The sequence below is a fragment of the Ranitomeya imitator genome, chromosome 5, assembly GCF_032444005.1.
Source record: "Ranitomeya imitator isolate aRanImi1 chromosome 5, aRanImi1.pri, whole genome shotgun sequence".
In the NCBI taxonomy this organism is placed as follows: Eukaryota; Metazoa; Chordata; class Amphibia; order Anura; family Dendrobatidae; genus Ranitomeya; species Ranitomeya imitator.
Genome location: NC_091286.1, coordinates 168322956 through 168337060, shown reverse-complemented (window position 1 = coordinate 168337060; position 14105 = coordinate 168322956). Strand labels below are relative to the sequence as shown.

The following is a 14105-nucleotide window of genomic DNA, read 5'->3' as shown; positions in this document are numbered from 1 at the left end:
AAGGATACTGTTGGAAGAGAAAATATTTAAGGCCTCTGATCAGTAGACCATTGCTCTGGTAACACATGCGGCGGCTAAGGAAGGGTAGAGCGCTGAACCGCAGGCCGCAAGGCAGAAACAAACCTGATTGCTATCTGACAGTCCGTTGTATTTTTAATGGATGACCCATCGGGCAGGGATACCGGTAGGTATACCACAGGAGATTCTACCCGGTTAATCTGCCAAGAGGCAGAATGTGCAGCTGCATCCAGCAGGTCAGGAAAAAAGCAGTCTCTTGCTAGCGCCGCTCTTTTTGACGGTGCAGAGTTGAAATGATGAACCCTTGATCCTTTTAACCGTCGAGTGGAGACAGATCGTCCGCCTTCTGCTATCAATAGTGGTGATGCAAAGGGGGGTGCTTGGATGCCAAAAAAAAAAAAAAGTGCCTCTGTACATCCACAGAGCTCAGGTCCCAGGGTGGACAGGGCGACACTCCATGTGCTCGTCTGTTGGCAGTGTGAGGAGATCGGTGCCCTTTAAGGGACCTGTCGCCTCTAAAAAAAAAAAAAAAAATAGTCTAGGTTAGACATCCTACATTGCAGAAGAGGATACGGGGGCGTCACTCCATGATCTTGAATGTTGGTGGTGAGGGAAGATCGGTGCCAAATTGAAAGAATTTATTCCTTTGAAGAATAGCGTCAACCGGAGCAGAGCCGGAGAGACGGGAGAGTGCGAGAGACGGGATCAATAAGTAAATCCTGTTCGCTAGAGTGAGGAGCGGTGGTCGCGGATGCCAAGACACATGATAGCTTAGTAGACGTACTACATGTCCATTTTCCAGATGCCTGGAGGTATCTGCCTGGAGGAGCCCCTGCTTGCCGACAGCCCCCTGGTAGGAGAGGATCCATCCACCACAGTGATGAGATCAGCGATCCATGGAGGGATCCAATGCCTTTGGAGAGTCCATTGACAGTGACAATACCCGCTTAGAGGGACTAAGTACCCTTGACACTGACAGTGGGGGGCTACTGAGCATACTAGGGATCGCCGGCTTGCAGAGTGGAGAGTTCTGCGCTTTGGGATAAAAAACAGACAGGATCTACATGTGGTGAAATAGAAGAAACTGAAAAAAATCTTATTAGAGTTGTTTAAAGGCTTTGCCGACATCTGAACTCAAAGCTCTCCGTTTATAAGCCTGCACACTAAGTCCTAAAGTACGCTTTCTTGAGCCCTTTTACAGGACTACTTACAGGTAAAGGTAAAAGGGCATACCGCTGAGGGAAGTGCGTCCCTTACCCTGAGCAGATATGTCCCAGATGCGTGGCCAAAGCTGAATTGGTTCCTGTTTCAGATTAGCACTGGTTTCAGTGCCCAAATACAGGATCCATTTCCGGAGGAAATGAGGGGGGAGGGGGGTAGGAAGATGGCCCCGGAGAACACAACAGGCGCCTCTCGTTTTGCACAAGAAGCGCCAAAATCATGGGAGCGGACGCCGGAACACGCCATAGCGTGGGCGGCGCCTCCAGGTTGCGGCCTAACCGGCTGCAAGCTGGGGACTAAATTATTGGTGCCGCCGGAACAGATACCAGCTTGCGGCCTTGGCGAAGGCCGCGATCTAAATTTCTCAGCGTGCGACACTAGTTCCCCTGCCGGAACAGTAAGCGCAGGCCGCAAGCCGGGGACTAAATTTTTCAACATGGGATTATTAGCTGGCGGCCTAGCGCGGGCCGAAGCCAGGAACTAAATTAGAAGCACCCGACCGAAAAAGAGGGCAGCGGGGAAGGAATGCTGGCCGGAAAGTCCAGAGGATCGCGCTGCAGTAAGATGGCACCTGCTCCATACAGAGAGATGAAGCCGAGGGGAACGGAGTTAAGCGCCAGCAGGAAAAAAATCCACCCGAAGAGCAGGAATGAGAGGGGCAGAGCCAGCACTGAAGCTAGGCCCGAGTGAAGCCGGGACCTAGATTACAGCTGGTGACCACCGGAGCATGGGGGAGCAGCGCAGAGGGATCTAAAACCGCTGCAAAAGAATGCGTGGAGCCCCCAATACCCCCAAAATTAAAGGGGAAAGGCCCCTAATGCCCAACTCTGCAGCTAGGCCCGGGAGAAGCTGGGACATAGATTACATCTGATGACCGCCGGAGCATGGGGGAGCGGCATGGAGAGTCCTAAAATGCTGCAAAGGCAACCTGAATTAAGGGGTCCCCCTGCGGCCTCTGCTGAACGCGGCATCCATGTCACTTAAAGGGAAAACATTTTTATTTTCTTTGATCATTCTTCTTTGATCATCTTCGCCGCACCTGGGGCGAGAGTGAGAAAGTACTTTCCCATCCAAGAAAGATCGGACATCCAATAATCCTGTGTTGTGGGACATCCGCATCTCCTCAAACCGACAGGCTCTGGTGGGTGAGAGGGTGAGAGACGGAGGCAGGACCGACGATCGGATCACCTAAACACGCTTCTGTGTTAGGGGCTGGGGTCCTGCCATGTAGACATATGAGGATACGGGATGGCAGTACACGCCGTACGCATAGCCTCTTTGTGGGAGTACGGCAGTGACTGTTCACGCTGTATCCCTCAGTGATACCTGAAAAGAAACGGCGCACACTGAGGTAGATATGGGTCTAAAAAAGACCCGTGTCCACCTCCTACTGACACAAAGCTAAAACTGGTGCAAGTCGGTAGGGTGTATACTGCAGAGGAGGAGCTAGCTTTTTATTTGCATAATGTCAGCCTCCTAGTGGCAGCAGAGCATATACCCATGGTTCCTGTGTCCCCCAATGAAGCGATAGAGAAAATTACTATATTTCTGGGTTTTTTTCAGTCAAAATGGGGTGTAGAGTGTACATTAATGAGGAAAAAAATGAACTTTTTTGAATTTACCAAATGGCTGCTATGAAACAGTGAAACACCATCACAAATCTCACTTGTCAGGACAGGAGCAAGGTTTGCGGCGTAAAGAACACCATGGCTCATGAATCTGACAACCGGATGTCGACAAGTTCTGTCCCCCGCAACCCTTTTGTAGCTGTCGGATTTTGGTGTGGAAATGACAAGAGTTGCTAAATTTTTGTGCAAAGATTTTGCGACTTTTCAAAGCTTTTTATGCCAGACTTCTTCTGAAGATTTAGTTACTCAGTGATTTCCAACGACAGGCAGAATCATGAATGTAACTTTGGGTTTTGTTCAGACATAGCGGCTTTGCTGTAGATGCTTCTGCACCTAAAACAAGTGTTGGCAAGAAAAACACTGCATACAATACATACGGTTTTCAGGCGACTTTCTTGGGTGCATTTGCCGCGTTTTTTTAATTTTTCCATTCATTTGAATGGGTAAAAAGTGTTGCAAACACACTGATATAATGGCAAAAACAAAAAACAAAACAGCATGCACGTGAGATTGCAGAAATCTTATGCTGGTAATATGCTGTTTTATAAAATCATGCAGCAAAAAAAAAATCTGACTCGGAACGCCCTAGATGTAGGAATGATAGTGCTGGGATGTTTCATGTTATGGTCGTGTCCGAGATTGACTGCTTTTTGGTTGGTGGTTGTAAGCCGGATGGAAGGGGCATACAGTATGTAATTCCAAGAGAACCTTTGGTGTGCGTTAGGGTACGTGGAAGAGATAGTTGTGGATAACAAGCTGAAAATAGCAATCGTTAAATTATTATACATGTCTCGGAAGGTTACAGCCAGAAATTGGAACAAAGGAATCTCCCTCGAGGGGAGAATATATTAAATATGTGAAGCAGGTCATTGCATTAGAAAAGGGTGTATATCAGAATAGAGGGAAGATGGGCCTGTACGATAAATTGTGGACGCCTTGGCTGGAACTAGGTTAGGGGAGGTTAAGGGAAGCAAGGCCTGAAGAGGGTTCGCCTATATACTTACGGTTTATACAGTACGTTCATAATAAAAAAGTCATTGGATAATGTATATAATACTACAGTACATGTTAAGAGAAAAGCGTGAGCTGTCCAAAAGGGAAGATGGGTGATGGGGTGGGGAAGGTAAGATGGGAAGAGGGGTGTGGAAGGAGGGGAAGGAGGGGGGAGGGGTGTGGAAGGAGGGGGGAGGGGAAGGAGGGGAAAGAGGGGGGAGGGGTGGGTAAGGAGGGGGGAGGGGTAAGAATGGGGGGTTACGGGTGGAGAAAATGAAAATTTATGTCTTAATGTGAAATGTTTTATTGGAATCTCATACTTAATAAAAAATATCTGAGTTAAAAAAGTTGCATTTCACACAGTGCTAATATCTTCAGGGTGTTCTAGTTAAACACTGACCAGATTTTTAGAGACAAGCTAATAAGGAAATATTTAATACTACACTAATTGTTTTCTTTTGGCAAAATGTAGGATATTCTAGGTGTAGCTTTCCCAATGTGTTCAACACACTTTCTCTATGGGAGTGGGAGAAAAAAAAAATGTATAAATAAAATCAATGAATCGTAAGAAATGCTTTACTGAAATCACTGTAAAACAGTCAAGTTTACGATACGATTTTCTAAAACTTTTCTTAAAAAAACATGGCAAAACCTGCAAGGAGCTTGTATTATGTGAACTCCACCAAATAAAATTACCTAACCTCAATCTCCTTTTCCCAATCCTTCAAGTATAGCCAGCTGCCTATAAAATCATATAATAGTACACAGTGGTGAACAAGTGAGACATGTGAAATGGGTAATGCATATACCATAACAAAAGAGCGGGCATGCTCCGCTGCACCAGGAGGAAGGAAAACAAAAGTGACATACAGACATACAGCGTAATCTGCGTAGCACAATGGTAGATAGGTATTTGCATCTACTGTATATAAACTGTTCTAAAGAAGATTTACTTATTAAAGGGGATCTGTCAGCAGGTTTTTGCTACCTCCTCTGAGAGCAGCATGATGTAGACAAAGAGACCCCGATTACAACGATGTATCACTTTGGCTGCACCCAGTAAACTTTCTTACAGAGTCTTTAGATTTACATGTTAAAGAAGTTGTCTACTACTTGGACAACCATTTCTCATACCACTCGTTTGGCCCCAATAAAATAATGAAGCCTATACTCCCTTCCCGTGCCGCTCCTAGACGTGTTCGCACTTGCTCTTCTGGGGCTCGTGCAGTGTTGTCACTTGTGACCCTAGTGCCAAATCAGCGCTGGCATCACTGTCCCGGCCTCCTGTCGAATTGAACATGAAGTGAGATCAGCTGCAGCCTAGACTTCCTCTTAATGTGAGATTTGTCCGAAGGCAAGGACAGCGATGCTGGTGCTGATTGGGCACCGGGCTCACATGTCACAACAACCGCAAGAGAGCCCCAGGACCGTGAGTGCCAACAATGCTAGAATAGTACCAGCACGGGAGGAGAGGTTACGTTTTTTTATTTTATCGGGGACAAACATTTAGATCAAGAAGGGGGTTGTCCTAGTAGTGGACAGCCCCATTATATCACAGGATGATTAAGGCAACGTGCCCAAAATTAGGAATAGCAGTGTTTTGGAAGCAGCACATTTGCGCTGCGTTCTACATTACAAGCACAATGGATGGGATTTATAGAAATCCCATGCCCACTGTGCTTCTCTTTAAGGCTGTGTAGTCACCCGCAGTGCGAATTTACGAGCCGCAGCATGTAAATTTCGGTAGCTGCCTATAAAATGTCATTAGATGCAGTAAATCCGCATGATAACCTAAACATATGCGTTTATTAGAACGCAGCAAAAATATGCAGCATCCAAAACGCTACTATTGCTGATTGTAGACACGTAGCCTAAAGCTCCATACCATTCAACCGGACATGTGACATCGAGTTCAGTGTTTTAACCCCTATGTCATGCTAGTTTTAGTTTACAAAGCAAAAACATGCTGACAGATTCTCTTTAAAGCTAAAAAATAATCTTTTTTGATAAATAAAATCTCAAGAAAATTTGTCAAAATTTTAGTTTTGAAAGACTTATTGTTCTTTTACCTCTTTCTGAAAGCCGGTGCATGTAATGTGGATAACTCCTGAATTCAACAAGCAAGTAGCATCTTCAATATGCCAGAAAAAAAAAAAAAATGTCAGAAACATCACAACTAAATTAGAAAGAAAGTTTGGAAAGAAAATGTTTATGACAGCAATGTGTGAAGGCAGAACATGTGAAAGTTCATGACAATATGGCTGCATGTAGAAGGTTCAAGGATATACAACATTTTTTTTTAATTTGACCCTCGTATTTTCATGGGAACATGTATGTTAGGAATTTATATTTCAGCAGATATAAAAAAAAAAAAAAAAAGTTAAAGCTCCACTACAGCGGTGGTTTTTTTTTAGCTTTGGAGTGGCGCATTAAATGTAATGCCTCTGATTCTTCTGCCACGCTCATATCCTCACCCTCTGGTGTCTTCACTGTTTCTGCTCGGATCCCGTGAGGCCATCTTTTGACTGAAGCTGCAGGCAGGTTACTACTCACCTCAAACCGATGGAGCGGCGGCGATACCAATGAAAACGCTGGAAGTTGAGTATCAGACAGGGGAATTACATTTAAAGTACATACTCCAGCGATGCAATAAAAAAACTAAAAAAAAAAAACTACAGTGGTGCTTTAAGAGGTTTCAGTGTTTTAGGTCATTATGTCTGCAATTCACTAGTAATGCTAAATATAAAAAAAATGGAATAGGTCCTACGGTTAGCTTTTTATATCTATTATATAACAAAATGTATTCTATAAAACATTGTTTTTAATAGGCTTCTTTCTGAAAGATTTTCTTGCTGATGACTCAGGAGAATCACATTATTCCTGCTGATGACAAATTATGGGGAGTATGGGGTACAAAAAGGGTTAGCATATATATTCTGCTAACGACGAGTGGGATGGAGAGATGGCACATCATACCTACTGATGACTGAGTGGAGTAATGTTAGGAGTTGATTATTTGGTCAAGCTGTATGGAGGAAGGATAAGGGACAGAAAAGTGACATCTTTCTGGACGACAGGTGGGATGGAGAAGCATCATTTATTCCTGGTGGTGGGGATGAGATGTAGGATGGACAGGTGGCACTTCGTTGCTACTGATAGGGTGAGGAAGAAATTGAGAGGTGGAACACTACCTGCTTGTGTCAGGGAAAAGCGAGAGGGCCAACTAATGAATGATAGAAGTGGGCAGACCTATAGTCTGTGTTGATTCATCCTCGTTTGTGGTCTTTGCATGGTTTCCCCAATATAGATACAATGTACATGGTGCCCTGGAGGTATCATGTACACCACACATTGGAGGATGAACATGAAAAGGTCATGGATTTCTTTTCATGTACATCCTCCAATGTGGTGTACATGATACAATGTACAAGGTGTGCTGGAGGTATCTATATTGGGGAAACCATGCAAAAACTACAAACAAGGATGAATCGGACACACAATCAGGAATTAAATGGACACACCTGTGAGAAAACATTTCTCTGGACCTGGACACAGTATGACAGACTTAAACGTTTTAATCCTAAAAGGTAATTTTAAGGATGACAGAAAAATTTGGGAATTCAAACTGATAAAGATATTTTATCATGGTGTTCCAGAAAAGAAAGCAGAAACCCACTGGCAATCCTACCTTTATGATAGACAACCGTCCACTTACTGAAACCAACAGGTACACCTACCTGGGCCTAGAACTCAGCCAGTCAGGGAGCTTCAAGCTAGCCATAGAGTCACTAAAAGACAAGGCATCCAAAGCCTTCTATGCCATCAGAAGGCGTCTGTACCACCTCAAGGCACCAGTAACCGTATGGCTAAAAAATTTTGACTCCATCATTGCCCCAATTCTTCTATACGGTAGTGAGGTCTGGGGCCCAGTCTCATACCCAAACTGGTCAAAGTGGGACGCTGGGCCGACAGAAATATTCCACCTAGAGTTCTGCAAGCATCTTCTCCAAGTCCATCGGAGCACATCAAATAGCGCCTGCCGAGCAGAGCTGGGCAGATTCCCACTACACATCGCAATAAAGAAGAAGGCGCTGTCATTCAAGGCTCATCTACAAAGTAGCAGTCCCAGCTCCTACCATCACAAAGCCTTACTACACCAGGAAGCCTCAGGAAGCCTCCCAAGGAAAAGTACCCAAAGCCAGTCTGACCAAGCCATCAACCTCCATGGCCTGACAAAAGGTGAAATCCAGAAAATGGTACACAAAGTCAAAGAGGAATATCTCAGCATCTGGAGGAACGACATAAACAAATCCCAGAAACTGACAATATACCGGAATCTACAGAGGGAGTACAAACTGGCCCCATATCTAGAGAAACTAGAAAACCCCAAAGATCGACAGATCCTGAGCCGGTACAGACTGAGCGCCCACAGCCTACTCATCGAATCCGGGCGGCACCGACAGAACTACAAGCCTCGAGAGAACAGACTCTGCCAGCAGTGCCCCCAGGAGGCCGTGGAGGATGAGGCCCACTTCCTGCTGAGGTGCCCCAAATACTCCGCAGTGAGGGACACTCACTTCAAGAGGCTGTCTGATCTCCTCCCAGATTTCACCTCCAAGGAGGAAGAGAAACTGCTGATAATACTGGGGGAAGAGGAAAGTGCAGTGGCCGTAGCAGCGGAATATGTCAGTGCCTGCCACAGACTAAGAGGAGCCTGATATGTCATGGACTCCCGTACCCCAACACTGGACATATCCCTATCCCCCGACTAAAGAGCCCGATATGTCATGGACTCCTATACCCCACCCTGGAAACATCCCCTATCCTCTAAAAGGAATTTGATATTCCCTGGACCTCTATATGCCCCCCTCCCCCACCCCCGTATTTTTACCATATGCTTTGGCAATGCTAACATGTACTTAGTCCTGCCAATAAAGCTCATTTGAATTTGAATTTGATATTCAATTCTTTGACATAATACTTGAATTTGTGACTCACTACATGGATATAATTCACACCTCCATCAGACTGATTCCAGAAGAACATTCCCACCGCCTCCCAATTTGTAAGAAAATTCCTAATTTGATTTCCTTGGCTTATCTTTATGAGGCATCACACCTCCCACCCCTGAACAAATGTCCTACTGTAGTATTCCTGAGGGTATGTTTCCACGTTCAGGAAACGCTGCGTGTTTGACGCTGCATAGAGACGCAGCGTCAAACCCGCAGCGTCCAGATGTTACAGCATAGTGGAGGGGATTTCATGAAATCCCGTCTCCACTAAGCGTGGTAACACGCATCCGGCGGCCCTGCGATTCCGGACATGCGGTGCGTCTTTTTAGATCGCAGCATGTCCGTTTACCTTGCGGCGACGCTGCGCCTCCGCAAGGTATAACACAGGGCTCTATGTGTGGGGTGCGATGATACCAGATGTGTGCAATGAACACATCCGGCATCATCATGTCCCCAGAAGGGGGCGGAGCTTTGGCGGAGCGAGTTTGCTCCGTCCAAACTGCCGGCCATCCTGAACATGGACACGTACCCTTAGATGTTGTGCCTTTTTCTTATGAATTTATTTGTAATCCTGCCTCATGAAGGAGCCTCTGCGCTCTGAAAGCTCGCAAACATTTTCTGGTTAGCCAATAAAGGTACCACTCCTAGAATACCATTGTCATCATTGGGCAGAAAAGTATTCACATTGATCAGTAAACAATAAATGGCATCACATTTTATTATATACTTAACTTGTCTTCACATCCTGCTCCGTCCAGATGTGTCCGGATCCCAGAATTCCAAGTGGCGGAAGTTCACCGACGACCTCCATATTGGGACACCCAATTGATGGGTGTCTCAATATGGAAACTGCTGGTGGTACCAGCCTCTTGCGCCGTACCACTAGTGGAACAACGTCGCAACACACACACACACACACTGTATACGCTGTACACACCACACACACTGTATATGCTGTACGCAGCCTCTTGCGCGGTACCACCAGCGAGAAACCAGTCGCACCATACGCACACTGTATATGCCGTACGCACCACACACCGTATACGCCGTACGCAGCCTCTTGTGCAGTACCACCAGAGGAGCACAGTCGCAAATTACACACAGGTGTAGTGAATCATTCGATTGATCCCAGCGGCAGATGCGTAACATGTCTACAGGCAGAGGAAGCCGGTCACATTAAATGGGTTATCCCACAAACGAAAGTTCATTTTATCGCATCGTGAGGGAGGTAATGTCACGATGGGAGCAGGCTTTGCAGCATTGAGAACCTCTTCCCCCCCCCCCAATGTGCTCACCCACCTATCCACTCTCTCTTTCCCAGTGTGCTGACTTCTCCCATCTGTGCTCTCTTCTTTGACCTGTCTACCCCATGTGCTATCCCCCTTTAAAGGGATTTTTCCATGAACGAAAGTTCATTTTAAAAAATTGTCTGTCTGATCGTGTACGGAGCATACCACAGCTCCTGGGCAGGGAAGGAATCAAAAGAAAATACTGACATTACAGCAGGGGATCACAGAGGATTCATTTTGTCAGGCAAAATATTTCACTGACTGCTTTTAAACAATATTTTACCTCACAAAATGTATCCTCTGCGATCTCCTGCTGTAATGTCAGTATTGTCTTTTGCTTCCTCCCCTGCCCAGGAGCTGTGGTATGTTCTGTACACGGTCAGACAATTTGTTAAAATGAACTTTCGTTCATGGAGAGCACAGATGGGAGAAGTCAGCACATTGGGAAAGAGAGAGTGGATAGGTGGGTGAGCACATGGGGGGGGGGGGGGGGGGGGGAAGAGGTTCTCAATGCTGCAAAGCCTGCTCCCATCGTGACATTACCGCCCTCACGATGCGATAGTAATGTAAATAACCTAACAGGGGAGAGGCCACAAACCTATTTCGCGTAGCCTTCTTTCAGGGGGTTTCTGAAAGTTTAATATCTGAAGCACCAGTTGCTACATTTATAAATATTTTTTCATTTTCTGTTTTTTGCAATTTTTTTTAGTTCATTTCTTGAGGTTACATAATATGTAATTATACTTGTATGCAAATGCCATTACCCAAGAATGTCAGGGCTGTGGAGTCGGAACCCATTTTGGTGGAGTCAGAGTCATGGAAATTGAGGCATCGGAGGTTTGGCTTACCAACTCCACAGCTCTGGTCCTAACAGAAATCCTGAATAGACAGCCCTCAATTGGCCCCTTGGCAATCTGTTAACGGGTACAAATTGAATCACATAATATGCCAATGAAAGGATAAAAGGTTAATTTTCCTTTAGTTTTCTCCTGTATTCTGTGATCTTCTTTGATAGCTGCATACAAAGGGTTAAACAAGGGAAAAAGATTTCTCTAATCGGTCGTTACTGCATAATGGCAGTGCCCACAAAATATGAGTGCCGTAATAATATGCCACAGCATGTACTATCAGAGTCAAGGAGCAGGAGGAGCACAATCATAACTATATTAAAATGTATAATTTATACAGAAAAAAAAAGATAAATTTCTTACTACATAATAATAATAATAATAATAATTACCAAAATTATAGGTGCTTGGAAAGTAGAACTGCTCTGGTGGTGGATATGCAGGTGGAACACCTCTACTTAAACTACGTTCGTGTACAAGAACGTCAAAGATGATGTCTTCAGTCATGTTGGTCAAGGCTTCAAGAGACCAAAATGCAAAATATGAACAGTTTCTAAGAAACTGACCGGGCCTGTGAGAAAGAAAACAATATTTGGGGTATACATTGAAAGAAATGCTCTCTCTCCCCTCACAAAAAAAATATATAAAATCTTCACCTCTTACCTTAAAGAATCCGGCATCTGTGCTTGATACCAACGATTTATATCAAACACTCCCATGTAAATCGAAGGCTTATTTTGCCCATACGTATTAACTTGCCAGCTAAATATTGACACACTGGTATCAGGTGATGTAACTGAAAGGAAAACCTATTGTTACAAACATTTGAAATGTACAAACATTACTTGCAATCTGTAATGACAAAGGGCTTTCCCTGTCATTGATACAACTTGTGACCTGCAGGTTAAAACTTATTCCAAGATTTATTAGAAGAGGTTTAAAAGCCACAAAGCACAAGCATATACAGTACTGCATTTTCAGACAACACAGTCTTTAAATGGGTAGTCCACTACTTGGACAACCCCTTCGCTGTTTCCCCAGTAAAATAACACCCATAATGGAGAGTGAAGCCAGCACTGACTGGCCACAGGGACCCCTGGGAGAGCCAATCCTGACACCTCCTCTGGAATGGCGCAGAAACAACAGGTGAGTATATGTATTATTTCACTGGAGGAAAACACAGGGATTGAGGAGGGGTTGTTAGAGTAGTGTACAACCCTTTTATTTGCAGTATAAAATTAATAAAACATTTTACAAAGCATTGGAAACCTTGTATGTTCCGTTTTGGGACACTATTTAGATGTTGTACTGTATGGGATTTTAACTGCGTAGAAGTGCATGACAAAATGTTACACATATTGCATTTGATGACAAATTACATAATCACCGTAGTGCAGTTGAAAGGTTATTTCCATCTTCAAGGATGGGTATATACTTGTAGAAACCTTGGGCACCTTGGGCCATTAATAAGAGATAGGCCAGTAGTGGTCATCGCCTTTAATTTAATCTAATGCCCAGCATCTAGTTCTTTGAAAAGGTAGGAGGATCTACTAAACAGCAGAAAAATAATTTAAATATTTTGGTGCTTTTTAATTTTTTTCCCATGCTTTTACAGAATATTGTTACAAATAATTCAATTTTAGAGCTAAAAGTACTTCTGGGGATTGAAAACTAATTCCTTAAATGCAAATTGATGTATAAAACAGTCCTGAGCACTTTGTGTACTCCTAGATAGATCTGTACATCTTGATTGCATTGGTACATCAGCTGCAGGAGCTTAACTGATAGACAGGATATGGTGTTCTCCGTTGTAGAAGTTTAACCCCTTAAGATACCGTCACACAGCAACTTTGCAAAGAGAACGACAACAATCCGTGACGTTGCAGCGTTCTGGATAGCGATCTCGTTGTGTTTGACACGCAGCAGCGATCTGGATCCCACTGTGCCATCGCTGGTCGGAGCTAGAAGTCCAGAACTTTATTTCGTCGCCAGGTCGGCGTGTATCGTCATGTTTGACATCAAAAGCAACGACGCCAGCAACGAGCATAGGGCCCCTAGATGTGTGTCGGATCGGTACACTCCGGCTGTTTGACATGGAGATAACAACCAGCGAGAACGAGAAGTGAGTCGCCGTTACGTCACTGGATCGCTCCTGCATTGTTCTGGAGTTGCTGTGTTTGACGTCTCTACAGCGACCTAAACAGCGACGCTCCAGCGATCTAGTTTAGGTCGAATCGTTGTCTATATCGCTGCAGCGTCGCTGAGTGTGACGGTACCTTTAGTGACCATGCCAATTTTGACCTTAATGACGGGCCAAATTTTTGAAATCACATCAGTGTCATTTCATGTGGCAATAACTCGGGAACGTTTCAACATATCCCACCAACTCCGAGACTGTTTTTCGTGACACATTGTACTTCATATAAAAACATTTTTTCTATATGACCTGTGTTTGTGACAATATCATAAATTTGGAGAAAATTTAGCAATTTTCAAACTTGATTATTATGCCCTTAAATCAGAAAGTTATGTTGCACAAAATAGTTACTAAACAACATTTCCCACTTTTCTACTTTACATTTGCATAACTTTTTTTAAACTTTTTTGCTAGGAAATTATAAGGGTTAAAAGTTGATCAGCAATTTCTAATTTTTCCAACAAAATTTACAAGACTTTTTTTTAGGGACCACCTCACATTTGAAGTTACTAAGGGGCCTATATGACAAAATACAGTAACCAAAATTGACACCATTATTAAAACTGCACCCCTCAAAGTGCTCAAACCCATATTCAAGAAGTTTATGTACCTTTCAGGTGCTTCACAGGCACTAAAGCAATGTGGAAGGAGAAAGTCTTAGTTACTTGTCGATCATGGTATTTTTCGGAGCCCATGACAGCACGACCGAGAGAGGGGATACGCCCTTCAGGAGCAGGAAACCTACACATACAAAAGGGCGGCACCTCTCCCACGCATCAGTTGGATTACAGAGCTCGAGAGGACCACCATGGTTAATGGCACAGATTATGTACAACACTTTAACACTAAATATTTCTTACATGTGACGCTTGTAAGAGGAAGAAGTGCACACCCTAAAG

General features: G+C 44.2%; 1 protein-coding gene across 5 annotated transcripts in view; it reads right to left on the bottom strand.

Annotated features, from left to right (window-relative positions):
* Positions 1-14105, bottom strand: part of AHCTF1 (AT-hook containing transcription factor 1) — a 328409-nt gene that overhangs the window by 190611 nt on the left and 123693 nt on the right. For all 5 annotated transcript variants that reach the window (XM_069769303.1, XM_069769301.1, XM_069769302.1 and 2 more), the window contains exons 9-11: positions 11673-11805; positions 11402-11580; positions 5930-5991 (exon numbers count right to left, since the gene is read on the bottom strand). In XM_069769303.1, the coding sequence (XP_069625404.1) occupies positions 5930-5991; positions 11402-11580; positions 11673-11805 (374 nt within the window). The remainder of the gene's footprint in view (positions 1-5929; positions 5992-11401; positions 11581-11672; positions 11806-14105) is intronic.